We start from the raw sequence: 13,640 nt of genomic DNA, 5'->3' as shown, positions 1-13,640 counted from the left end.
AAGTGAAATTTTGGCTCTAGATGAAACACTTTCATTAGTCCAGGAACTTTACAAAGGATCTGCAGACAGGTACTAAACCTAAAGAAGGGCCAATGGCAAAGAGTCCTCTGGTAAAGGACCGGCCAGGGGCAGGTGGGGAAGCAGCTGGGGAAGGTCTTGGAAGGGTGAAGAAGTTGCATAGCCAGAAGTACACCTGCAAAGTTTGGCAGGTTTGGGAATAGACAGACAGCTCTCCATGGCTGGAGCAGAGGATGCTCCGTGGGTGAGGTGAAAGTAGAAGCTGGGCCCGGTTTTTAGGCCATCAATGCCAGGCTGAAGGGTGTAGCTTTTATCCCCTGAGCTTTGGGAAGCTGTTGGAAGTTTTTTTTGTTTTGTTTTGTTTTTTTGTTTTTTTTGATAGAGACAGGGTTTCTCCATGTTGGTCAGTCTGGTCTCGAACTCCCGACCGCAGGTGATCCGCCTGCCTTGGCCTCCCAAAGTGCTGGGATGACAGGTGAGAGCCACCACGCCCGGCCACCATTGGAAGTTTTTAAGAAGTACACGGAAATGATCATGCCTGGATGAGAAAGCTCAATCTAGCAGCCATTCAGGTCATGAGTTAGAAGTGGCCAAGAATAGATACAGCAAAAGCTTTGAGGAGACTAGTCTAGAAGTCCCGCAAGGTTGGATGGGGAGTAGGAGGATAGAGTCGGCTGGGTGCGGTGGCTCACGCCTGTAATCCCATCACTTTGGGAGGCCGAGGTGGGCTGATCATGAGGTCAAGAGATCGAGACCACCCTGGCCAACATGGTGAAACCCTGTCTCTACTAAAAATACAAAAAATAGCCGGGCATGGTGACACGTGCCTTTGGTCCCAGCTACTCGGGAGGCTGAGGCCGAAGAATCGCTTGAATCCAGGAGGCGGAGGTTGCAGTGAGCTCAGATTGTGCCACTGCACTCCAGCCTGGCGACAGACCAAGACTCCGTCTCAGAAAAAAAAAAAGGAAGATAGAGTCAGGAGAGATTTGGGAAGTCAGGTTGATAAAGTGGGGCACAAATGAAAAGTAACCAGTAAGGTGTAGGTGCTCTTTGAGAAGGACAGCCCTCTTGGGATGGGCTTTCTTCCTGCATGGGAGCTGGGGACCAGAGCTGAGGCCCAAACTCCTGGTTGCAGCAACTGTAAATGTCTGAGGGGGAATAGACACCCTGACTCCTTCCTCACTTCCACCCCATCTTCAGGGCGTCTGCAGCTGTGGCTGGGCCACTGCCTGCAAGAAAGGGATTATTTTACATCCTCTAGCAAAATGTCCAGTCTTTTTCCTGCACTGTGTTTGATGAATCTAAAGCTTCCCTGATCCCTCCATGTGCAGGCCAATGTGTTTTTGTAACCTCTCCTCCCTTTGAAAAAAAAGTTTTATTGTTTTTACATGTTGAATAATATCTTTTTTTGAATTCAGAGAAGTAGTTTTGAAAAGTCACTAAACATCACACATATTCTCGTTACCCTAAGATGGAGAATTCAGTGTTACGTTGTGGTATACATCCTTCCAGCACATGAATAAAGGTGTGTGCGTGCATGTGTGTGTTTATGTTTGTGTATTTTAGAGCGGGATATTTGGTGGGTTTTGTGTGTGTGTATGAAATCAAACTATGATTATTCTAAGCACACCACTTTGTAATTTTAAAAATTTAACAACATGTTCCACACAGTTCTCAATAACAAGATACGTAAACCATTTCAAATGGCTATGTAGTATTTCATTTTTTTAATGTACCCATTATGTAACCAGTACCTTATTAATTACCTTATTCATTTAGATTGTTTCCATATTGTGACAATATTATTGCTGGGCACATGGCTGATGCCTGTAATCCCAACACTTTGGGAGGCCAAGGCAGGAGGATCACTGGAGCCCAGGAATTTGAGACCACCCTGGACAACATAGTGAGACCTTGTCTCTATTAAAAATAAAAAAAAATTAGCCAGGCATGGTGGCATGCTGCCTGTCATCCCAGCTACTCTGGAGCCTGAGGCGGGAGGATTGCTTGAGCTTAGGAGATCAGGCTGCAGTGAGCTGTAATCATTCCACTGCACTCCAGTTTGGGCAATGGAGCCAGACTCTGTCTGAAAAAAAAAAAAAAAAAAAAACCCAATATTATAAACATCCTTAAAGTTTTTTGTACTCTTGTCCATTTATTTCCTTAGGATAAATTTGGGGTTGTTGTGTCAAAGTATATAGCCTACATTTTGCAAGATAATGTAAAACAGACCTCCAGAAAGGTCTTCATTATAGACACCCACCGGCAGTGTGGGAGAGAGCCCATTTCCTCCTGACACTGGATGTGATGAGCATTCTAGGTCTTTTTCAGTCTCATTGACAAAACAACTAATTGTCTCAAATTTACAAGTATTTTTGTGTTTTATTTATCATTGGTGGTTCAGTATTTTTCATATCCTTTGTCCATTTTTGAGTTTTCTTTCTGTACTTCTTTATTAAAGACTAAGCATGTTGACCCTTTTTCGGAATTATTTGTTAGGAATTTTTTTTTCTGGTTTCTCGGGGGTGGTTTGCTCTGTAAAATTTTTTATTTTTTGGCGACCAAGTTTAGCAAATGTTTCCTTTATACCTTCTAAAGTATTGTGCTTTGAAGGTCCTTCTCTATCTAAAAATTACCCTAACTTTTAACATCAAATGTGGGGTGCCGGAACGCGGGTCCACGCGTCTGGTTGTCCGTGTGTCCAGCCTTTACCCATGCAGCTTTCAGTCATGGCCTCTGGTCAGGCACAGCTCAGAAAGCCAGCCCCTGACTTCAAGGCCACTGCCCTGGTGGATGGCCTTAGAGGGGGCGAAGCTGTCGACTACAAAGGGAAATACATCATCCTCTTTTTCTGCCCTCTGGACTTCACTTTTCTGTGGCCCACAGAGATCGTAGTGTTCAGTGACCATGCCAAGGATTTCCATAAGCTGGGCTATGAAGTGCTGGGCATCTCGATGGACTCAGTTCACCCACCTGGCTTGGATCATCTGCAAGCCCTGGAAGGAGGGAGGCTTGGGCCCCCTGAGCATCCCCTGCCTACTGACATGACAGGAAGCTTGTCTGAGGATTATGGCATGCTGAAAACAGATGAGGGCATTGCCCACCAGGGCCTCTCTGTCATCGATGGCAGAGGTGACCTTTGCCAGATCACTGTTAATGATTTGCCTGTGGTGTGCTCTGTGGATGAGGCTCTGTGACTGGTCCAGGCCTTCCAGTACACGGGCGAGCACGGGGAAGTTTGTCCCACTGGCTAGAAGCCTGGCAGCGACAATGAAACCCAGTGTGGATGACGGAATACCTCTCCAAACACAACTAGGCTGGCCGATGGATAGTGAGCTTGTGCCCCTACCTGGGTACCCTGTACTGACCCAGGAAAGGCCAGACCTGCCCCTTCAATCTCCACAGTCTGGGACCCTGGAGGGCTAGGCCAAGGCCTTTTCCTGCTTCCACCTGGATAGTTTTTTAAACACTTTATATGTAAAACATGTAAATTTTACACATTTTTGTCATTTGTTTTGGCATAGTGTGAAGTAGGAATCTAAATTTACTTTATGAATAGTTAACCAATTTTCTCAATGTCATTTATGGATTATACTTTTTTCTACTAATTTGAAAGTCCACTTTTATAATATGTGAAATATCCATAATATGCATTGGTTTATTTCTGAACTCTTCTGTTAGATCCTTGAATCTCTGTTCCTATGCCAGTGGCTCATTCTTTTAATGTTTGGAGCCATATAGTATATTCTAGACTCTGGTAGTTAAGCGCCTGCCTGCTCTACTGTACTTCTGTTTCAAACATTTCTGGGCCATCCATTCTGCCAGATGAACTTGAACATCATTTTGTCAGATTCCAGAATAAAAACTCCATTGGGAGTTTAATTAGATGATAGATGTGAGTGAGCATTCTGGTCTAGTGCTGCTTTGAACGGCAGTGCCTGCAGTGTGTCACATAAAGCGCACGTGTTTGCTGCTGCTTCCTGAGGGATGATGTTTCTCACGCTTAGAGAGTGCTGTTCCACTCCACTTTACCTTGTGTTTTTATTAGAAATGAATGTTGAATATTGTCAGATACTTTTTTTTGGATCTATCAACATGTCATAGCTGTTTTTAACCCGTCAATATAATTGAATTAATGCATAGGCTTCTTATTGAATATTAGCCCTGAATTTTTAATCCCTACTTGATCATTGTAAACCCTTGGATTTCCTGTTTACTGTTTGTCTGGAATTTTTGTGTCGCTGCTTTTAAGTGAAACTGTTCTGAATTTTCTATACTACCTTTGCCATCTTTTGGTGTCAGAATTATATTAGCCTCATAAAATAAACTGGAAGGCCAGGCACAGTGGCTGACACCTGTAATCCCAGCACTTTGGGAGTCCGAGGCAGGTGGATCACCTGAGGTCAGGAGTTTGAGACCAGCCTGGCCAACATGGTGAAAGCCTGTCTCTACTAAAAATACAAAAATAAGCCAGGTGTGGTGGCGTGCACCTGTAATTCCAGCTACCCAGGAGGCTGAAGCAGGAGAATCGCTGGAACCTGGGAAGCAGAGGCTGCAGTGAACCAAGATCACGCCACTGCACTCCAGCCTGGGCAACAGAGCAAGACTCTGTCGCAAAAAAAATAAATAAATAAACATATAAAATAAAAGAAACTGGAAAATAGCCTTCCTTTTCCTGTTTTCTACAAGTTTATTAGATCAGGAATTATTTTTTCTTTGCAGGCTTGCCAGAACTTGCTGGTATGACCACTTCACCCTTATTCCTTTTTTTGGTGTTTGTTCTTTGACTACCTTAACTTTATGCATAGTTTTGATCAATTTATTGGTTTTCTAAGTCTTGGGACAATTTTTAAAGTCATATACAATTTTTTTTTTTTTTTTGAGACGGAGTCTCACACTATCCCCGAGCTCGAGTGCAATGACACAATCTCAGCTCACTGCAATCTCCGCCTCCCAGGTTCATGCGATTCTCCTGCCTCATCCTCTCTAGTAGCTGGGATTACAGATGCATACCACCACACTTGGCTAATTTTTTTGTATTTTTAGTAGAAATGTGGTTTCACTGTGTTGGCCAGACTGGTCTCAAACTCCTGACCTCGTGATCTACCCGCCTCAGCCTCCCAAAGTGCTGGGATTACAGGCGTGAGCCACCATGCCCGGCCCATTTATAATTTTTTTAGAAATCATTTCATTCATATCTTTTATGCTAGAATTGTATGAAAGCATTCTCTTACAGCTTTAGAAAAATCTCACTGTTCTCATTTATAATGTGTATTTGCGACCGGGCGCGGTGGCTCACGCCTGTAATCCCAGCACTTTGGGAGGCCGAGGCGGGTGGATCACGAGGTCAAGAGATCGAGACCATCCTGGTCAACACGGTAAAACCCCGTCTCCACTAAAAGAAATACAAAAAATTAGCTAGGCATGGTGGCGCGTGCCTGTAATCCCAGCTACTCAGGAGGCTGAGGCAGGAGAATTGCCTGAACCCAGGAGGCGGAGGTTGCGGTGAGCCGAGATCGCGCCATTGCACTCCAGCCTGGGTAACAAGAGCGAAACTCCGACTCAAAAAAAAAAAAAATAATAATAATAATAATAATAATGTGTATTTGCTAAATATTGATCACACTTAGTAGAAATTTGTCTGCTTTGTTGAACTTTGACAAACCAGCGCTCTTATTTATCACTTCTACTTTGGTAGTAGGGCTTTATTTGCTTCCTAATCCATTAATTTTTGCTTTGGGTATTAATTCTTTCTCATCTTTCTGTTGTTCGATTTTTTGGCTGAATTTTTTTAGATTTGGTTTTTTATTATAAAAGAAATGCTTGCTTGTTGAAAAAGTTGGTACCAAAGTGTATAATGTGAAAAGAGAAGTCCAACCTCCTCTTCTCACCCCACCCTCCGCCCCTGCCCCAGTCCCTCTCCCTTTCCCACAGGTAATGGTAAAGATTGTGGGAGAATCTTCCTAGAAGCTTTTCTACTTTTTCTTTGCATTTATTTACACATAAGTTTTGTTTTAAATGAAATCTTTTCTGGTCTTCTATTACTGTGTAACAAGTCAGCAGCACTTAAACATCACTGTATCTTTCACAACTGGGGGCTGACTGGGTTCAGCTGTTTTGTTCTTGTTCAAGAGCTCATGAGATTACAGGCAGATGGTGGCTGGGGCTGGAATCCCCTGAAGGTTTGCTCTCTCCCACGTCTGTCTGCTGTGCTGAGAAGACCTAGGAGCTGGAGGCTGCAATGGCAGGGGTTTCTTGGACATCTGTATCTTTACATGGTCTCCGGTGTTGTGGCTTCAGGGCAGCCAAGACTTTTTACATGAAAGCTCAGAACTTCAAATGCATATGCCTCAAAAGAAAGAGCTGGGTGGAAGCTGTATTGCCCTTTTTTTTTTTTTTTTTTTTTTTTTTCAAAAAAAAGACAGGGTTTCACCATGTTGGTCAGGCTGGTCTTAAACTCCCGGCCTCAGGTGATCCGCCCGCCTTAGCCCCCAAAGTGCTTGGATTACAGGCGTGAGCCACCACACCCGGCCTATGTATTGCCCTTTTTAACCTAGCTGCAGAAGTCACACAGCATCATTTCTGCTGCATTTTACTCATCAAGACAGGCACTTAGGCCTCTCAGACTCGAAACTTGGAAATATAGTTGCCTTTTGGTAGGTGTGTCAGAGAGGTTGCAGAAATATGTTAGAACCATTACACATAGCCTTGGTTGCAACATAAGTAGAATTACTACAATGAGGTTGTACATATTATTCGTTGACTTGAAATTGTATCCTTGAGTTTTGTTGGGTATCTTTTGTTTTGTTTTTGTGTGTGTGTGAGACAGTGTCTCACTGTCACTCAGATTGGAGTGCAGTGGCATGATCTCAGCTCACTGCAGCCTCAACCTTCAGGGCTCAGGCAATCCTCCCACCTCAGCCTCTCAAGTAGCTAGGACTACAGGCATGTACCACCGCATCTGGCTAATTTTTGTATTTTTGTAGACCCGGGATCTCACTGTGTTGCCCAGGCTGGTCTTGAACTTCTGAGCTCAAGCCATCCACACATCTCAGACTCCCAGCATGCTGGGAGTAGAGGCATGAGCTTTCCTATATTACTACACATGCCTCCAGTGCGTTCTTTGTTAATAGTTGCCTAGGTTCTGTGATGTGGCTGTAACATGATTGATTTCAACTATTGATGAACATTAGGGCACACCGGTTTTCCTGTATTTCAGACAAGAATGACCTCCTTTACTCATTCTCAAGTGCTTTATTTCTTGACAAAGCTGTTGATGTTCAGATGTGTAAGGGGTCTTGGTTCTCCAACTAGGGAGTGGAGAATTTTCCTGAAATATTGTTTAGACCATTTTACCAAGATTTGGGGGAAGAAAGACTCAGAAATGTCAGCTAAGGTCACCACTTGAGAAATCCAAATATTTTTTCTTATTATAATTACTTTGTACACAAATAATTTTGTTGATCTTTGTAAACAATTCTATTAGTGAATAAACAGAGAAAACTAGGTCGTGAAATTTCAGAATATTCTCTGAAATCTGATATCTACTAAGTTTTTCTTCTACAAGGTGGTAGGGTTGGGTTTTTTTGGTTTCTTCAATTGACTGCCACTGCATAGAGCTGGCAAATGCTCATAGGAAAGAGATAAGAATGTAAATACCCTGAATTTCAAAGGTTGTTAAGGTTTGTGAAAAATAGAAAATTTTTTTGAATTTAAACGTGTGCATTTTATTTCATTTAGGTTGGAGTAATAGATTTTTCCCTATACCTTAAGGATGTGCAGGATCTTGATGGCGGCAAGGAGTAAGTACTGCGTTGTAAATCACATTTTTAATAAAATTCTGGCAAAGGCGGGTCTTCGGGCCTAGCCTAGCACCGGGTCTCCAGAAGGCTAACGGAGACCCCAAGCCCGGAGGGGTGGTGGGGGTGGGAAATTTCGGAGGAAGGAGCAAATCCAGATCGGACTGCGTGACTGGGACTCGGGGTCGGACTCTGTGATTGGGCCTGGTGGAGGTGGGCAGGGCAAGTTAGGTGTGTCTGCTGCTTTCACACTCGTGGAGCCAGAGGTGGCGGCGGGAGGGTCGGAGGCGGCGTTCCGGATTGGATATGCGCACCCTGGGTGTTTTCCCCCACCTGCAGAACAGGTAATGAGGCTCTTCTCTGCAAAAAAAAAAAAAAAAAAAAAAGATTAAAAAATTCTGGCAAAGAACACTTTTTCTCGTTTTTGCTTTGAGATTTTAGATTCTGTTTAGTTAATAAGTGCAGAAGCAATGCATTATTCTCATTGTTTAAGGAATTTGGCTCTGCAGAATAGAGTGCAGGTGCAATTTCCCCATTCACACTGTCCCCGCACCTCCATGTCAATCCCACTCCTCCCCTCAGAGGAAGCCACACTTACGGCTCCTTCCAGGACTGTTCAGTGCCTTGCAGGTATTTGTTTGTTGGTCGTGTGTTTTGCTTGACCGTTTGTTCAAATATAAATGGGCTAGAACAATATAAGTTGCCCTTGGACTTGTTCTTTAATCGTTGTGTTTGAGATGTCTTTTTATGCCACTGTATAACTCTCCCTCACCCTTGATAACAAGAGTATTCTTTTAAAATAAGTTGTCCGGGGGGTGCGGGGACTATAACATACTACCGTTTATGTTATAATAAAAAAGGATATGCATACATATTTATATGTTTTACTGTCTTTTTTTTTTTTTTGAAATGGAATCTTGCACTGTCACCCAAGCTGGAGTGCAGTGGTACGATCTCGGCTCACTGCCATCTCCACCTTTTGGATTCAAGCGATTCTCTTGCCTCAGCCTCCCAAGTAGCTGTGATTACAGGCACCTGCCACCACACCCAGCTAATTTTTTGTATTTTTAGTAGAGAGGGGGTTTCACCATGTTGGCCAGGCTGGTCTGGAACTCCTGACCTTGTGATTCACCCGACTCTGCCTCCCAAAGTGCTTTGATTACAGGCATGAGTCACTGCACCCAGCCTATATGTTTTATTTTCATATGTATGCATGGAACATTTCTAGATTGGCATATCAACCTTACAGTAGTGGTTACCTGTGGAGCCAGGCATGGTAGGGAGTTTTCACTATAAACCCTAGGATCTCATTTGACTATTTCACCTTGTGCATATGTTACCTGCCTTCCAACTACTTTTTTTTTTTTCATAGTGATGAGGTTTCACCGTATTGGCCAGGCTGGTCTCGAACTCTTGACCTCAGGTGATCCGCCCGCCTCAGCCTCCCAAAGTGCTGGGATTACATGTGTGTGCCAACATGTGTAACCACAAAATAAACTTTTTTTTTTAGAATTTTTTTTAAAGACGAGGTTTCACCATGTTGGTCAGACTGGTCTTGAACTCCTGACCTCAGGTGATCTGCCTGCCTCGGCCTCCCAGAGTGCTGGGATTACAGGCGTGAGCCACCGCAGCCAGCCAAAATAAACTCTAAACGTCATAAAACAAAAGCTAAAATAAACTGAGTATCTACCAGTAAGAAAATAATTGAATTAATTATGGAACATCCGTAATATTCTACACTGTGGTATATTTTGCAGACAAAAAAAAAAAATTGGAGCTACCAGTATATGGAATGAGACTATACTAAATTGAATGAGGAAAGTATGATTCTGAGGAGTATATATATCCTGTTTTTGTAAACAAGTCAAAAAATTCCTAGTATATATTTTATATTGTAATTATATGTACTATATGTATATTAGATAGATACCATGATTATATGCACATAGAAGGATACTCTGGCTAGGCATGGGGGCTCACGCCTGTAATCCCCACACTTTGGGAGGCCGAGGAGGGCGGATCACAAGATCAAGAGATCGAGACTAACCTGACCAACATGGTGAAACCCTGTCTCTACTAAAAATACAAAAATTAACTGGGCATGGTAGCTGGCACTTGTAGTCCCAGCTACTCAGGAGGCTGAGGCAGGAGAATCACTTGAACTGGGGAGGTGGAGGTTGCAGTGAGCTGAGATTGTACCACTGCACTCCTGCCTGGTAACAGAGCAAGCTGTGTCAAAAAAAAAAAAAAAAAAGATACTCCACAGGCTGTCAGTATGGGCAACCTGGGAGAGCAGAACAAGTTAAAGGAAAAATATGACTGTACCAGAAAACAAATACAGCACCCATGGCATGAACCTGTGTAGGATAATCCCCTTTTACGTGCATTACATATGGATATATGTGTGTAAAGAAATTAGGAGAGCCTTGATTGCCTGATGCTCCATTAAAAAAAGAGAGAGAGAAAGAAAAAGAAATTAGGAGAACCTAACTTTAAAATGTTAAAGACTTTTTTTTTCTTTCTTTTTTTTTTTTGCCTCACAATCTTACTCTGTTACCCAGGCCAGAGTGCAGTGGCATGGTCATTACTCAGTGTAGCTTCAGCCTCCTGGGCTCAAGCAATCCTCCACCTTAGGAGGTGGAGGGACCACAGGAGTAGCTGGGACTACAGGTGTGCATCAGCTAATTTTTGTATTTTTTGTAGAGACAGGGTTTCAATATGTTGCTGAGGCTGGTCTTAAACTCCTGGGCTCAAGCGATCCACCTGCCTTGACCTCCCAAAGTGCTGAGATTACAGCACTTTTTATTTTTATTTTTTTCTTTCTCTGTTCTTGTAGAAATGATGAGCATAAATAATTTTTTTTTTAACCCAAACTGCCCTAGACTTTAGACTGATCAGCTTGGTGTTTTGAAAAGTCTCATGCTCTCCTTTCCTTCAGTATAATAAAGGTTGTGTCATCTGCCACTTCCAAAGCCATTTGCATGTGGCAGGTTGGTATTTTCACCTTGCTTGCTTGCTCATTCATCCTGAAACCTTGGTCTGCAGGGAGCCCACTCTCCTGGCAGCCTGGCCCTGGAGGCGCTGGCTACTGTGTCCCTGGCCAGCCTTGCTCTCTGTACTCTGGGAATGTGGATGTTACTAAGCTCTGGCTGTCTCTTGGTTTCTTGAAGACATTGGTACTTCTGCAAGGTGATTGGAAGGTTGGGGAACAGTTACAAAGTATTAACCATGAATTTAAAAAAAATTCTCCCTTTTTGTACTCCTTTTAAAAGGCATGAAAGAATTACTGATGTCCTTGATCAAAAAAATTATGTGGAAGAACTTAACCGGCATTTGAGGTAAGACTCTTTTTTTTTTTCAATGTGACAGTTACATACTCGGTATCCTATCGTTGTTTCATGGAACTTCTCTGAGTTGCCGTATATTTATAAATAACTTGTTTTCAAACCAAGAAAAAAGAGGTCCTCATTCAGGCAACATTTATTTGTACAAACTGGAGAAGTATGATTTCTTCTTGATAAATACTTGGGAAATCTTTATTCTGTGCTTTATGCAGTTATATAATACAGAAAAATAACTACATTAAACTTGACTCTCCACTCCTCACCCCACAGCTTTGTGGTTGGAAATCCCTTCATGGCAAGCACTGTTGCTGCGGAGAATTGGCACACAGCACCCAGTGCGTTACGGCAGAAAAATAGTCGAGAACCACTGGGCTAGGCTCTCCAGAGCAATATACTAGTGATCACAGACATCTTTATCTTGATTTTTTAAATTTTTGCTGGAAATCTGTGGATATGTTTCATGAAATACTAATCCTTGGAGGTATTCGTGGGGAATGCAGAGAGACATGTCATTCCATTTCTGAGTCCTCTCTATAGAGTACATTGCATATTACAGTTCTCCATAGGGGCAGCCTCTCTGGCCCCAAAAGCCAGGTGAAGAAGCCGACATGTTCCTTCCAATATAGTTAGGGACACATCGCTTTGGGGCTGTTTTTTTCTTTTTTCTTTTTTTTTTTTTTTTTGACAGAGTATCTCAGCTCACTGTAGCCTCGAATTCCCAGGCTCAAGCAATTTATTCTTCCACCTCAGCCTTCTGGGTAGCTGGGACTACAGGCACGCGCCACCTGTCCTGGCTAATTTTTGTAGAGACAGGGGTTTGCCATGTTGCCCAGACCGATCTCGAACTCCTGCACTCAAGCAGTCCTCCCGCCTCAGCTGCCCAAAGTGCTAGGATTACAGGCGTAAGCCACCACACCCAGCCTGGAGCTCTTCTTAACTGTGCTGTTGGCTATTTTTTGAAAGAGGTTTTTGGTCGATTCCTAGTTTATTGAGAATATTTATAAGAAATAGGCCAGGCATTGTGGCTCATGCCTGTAATCCTAACACTTTGGGAGACTGAGGTAGGTGGATCACCTGAGGTTGGGAGTTTGAGACCAGCCTGACCAACATAGAGAAACCCTGTCTCTACTAAAAATACAAAATTAGCCGGGTGTGATGGCGCATGCCTGTAATTTCAGCTACTCAGGAGGCTGAGGCAAGGGAATCGCTTGAACCTGGGAGGCAGAGGTTGTGGTGAGCCAAGATCACACCATTGCACTCCAGCCTGGGCAACAAGAGCAAAACTCCGTCTCAAAAAAAAAAAAAAAAAAAATATTGAATTTTATCAAATGCCTTTTGGTGTCCATTAAAATAATCATGGTTTTTATCCCTTAATCTACTGTGTGGTATATTTTATTAATGGACATCTTCACACTGCGCCCTTCCTGTATCACAGAGATAAACTCCACTTGATCATTTTTTATTATGATTTTTTTGAGACAAGTGGCTTACACTGTCACCCAGGCTGGAGTACAGTGGTACAATCATGGCTCACTGCAGCCTCCACCTCCCTGGGCTCAGGTGATTTGCCCATGGTAGCCTCCCAAGTAGCAGGAACTACAAGTACACACCACCACACCTGGCTAATTTTTTGTAGAGATAGGGTCTCAATTTGTGGCCCAGGGTGGTCTCAAACTCTTGTCCTCAAGCGGTCCTCCCCACTTAGCCTCCAAAGTGCTGGGATTATAGGCATGAGCCACCTTGTTCAGCCAGGATTATAGTTTTAATAATTCAATTATCCTTTTAATATGTAACTTGACTTTCTGGGAATTTTATAATTTTCTTTCTCTGCCATCATATCAGGCTTATGTAGCATTGCAAAATGAATTAGTAAGCTTTGCCTTATGCCTGAGAACAGTTTCTAGGTCATGGGCATTATTTGTCCCTTGAAAATATGAAGTAGCCGGGCACAGTGGCTCACACCTGTAATCTCACACCTTATCCCTGTGATACAGGAGGTGGTTAGATTACCTGAGATCAGCTGTTTGAGACCAGTCTGGCCAACATGGTAAAGCCCTGTCTCTGCTAAAAATACAAAAATTAGCTGGGCGTGGTGTTGGGCACATGTAGTCCCACCTACTTGAGGCTGAAGCAGGAGAATCGCTTGAACCCAGGGAGCGGAGGTTGCAGTGAGCCAAGATCATGCCACTGGACTCCAGCCTAGGCAACAGAGCGAGACTCCATCTCAAAACAAAAAAAATGAAGCTTAAAGCATTTATGAGGCAATGCCTTACTAGCTTTTTAGTTGTTAGTTCATTTAGGTTTTCTTTTGAGGATATATCTTCCTTTGGTCATTTATATTTTTAAGAAAAAATATAAAATTTGGGGGTATTTTCTAAGTTGTCAAGTTGAAACAGAATTGACTCTTAAAATTGTATACTCTTAAAATTTTTCATTCCCTCTGTATCTTTGTTTTTTTCCCTTTTTCATTTTGTGTCTT

General features: G+C 42.9%; 1 protein-coding gene and 1 pseudogene across 2 annotated transcripts in view; both read left to right on the top strand.

Moving 5' to 3' along the window:
• RUFY1 (RUN and FYVE domain containing 1) overlaps positions 1 to 13,640 on the top strand; it is a 63,149-nt gene that overhangs the window by 20,222 nt on the left and 29,287 nt on the right. For both annotated transcript variants that reach the window (XM_064376618.1, XM_064376620.1), the window contains exons 6-7: positions 7,759 to 7,820; positions 11,090 to 11,155. In XM_064376618.1, coding sequence (XP_064232688.1) covers positions 7,759 to 7,820; positions 11,090 to 11,155 — 128 coding nt within the window. The remainder of the gene's footprint in view (positions 1 to 7,758; positions 7,821 to 11,089; positions 11,156 to 13,640) is intronic.
• LOC105716730 (peroxiredoxin-2-like) lies at positions 5 to 3,334 on the top strand (annotated as a pseudogene).

The sequence above is a fragment of the Aotus nancymaae genome, unplaced genomic scaffold, assembly GCF_030222135.1.
Source record: "Aotus nancymaae isolate 86718 unplaced genomic scaffold, 86718_ANA_hifiasm-v0.15.2.pri h1tg000015l_1, whole genome shotgun sequence".
Classification (NCBI taxonomy): domain Eukaryota; kingdom Metazoa; phylum Chordata; class Mammalia; order Primates; family Aotidae; genus Aotus; species Aotus nancymaae.
Note: the sequence above shows the minus strand (reverse complement) of the source record. Positions and strands in the feature narration are given on the sequence as shown.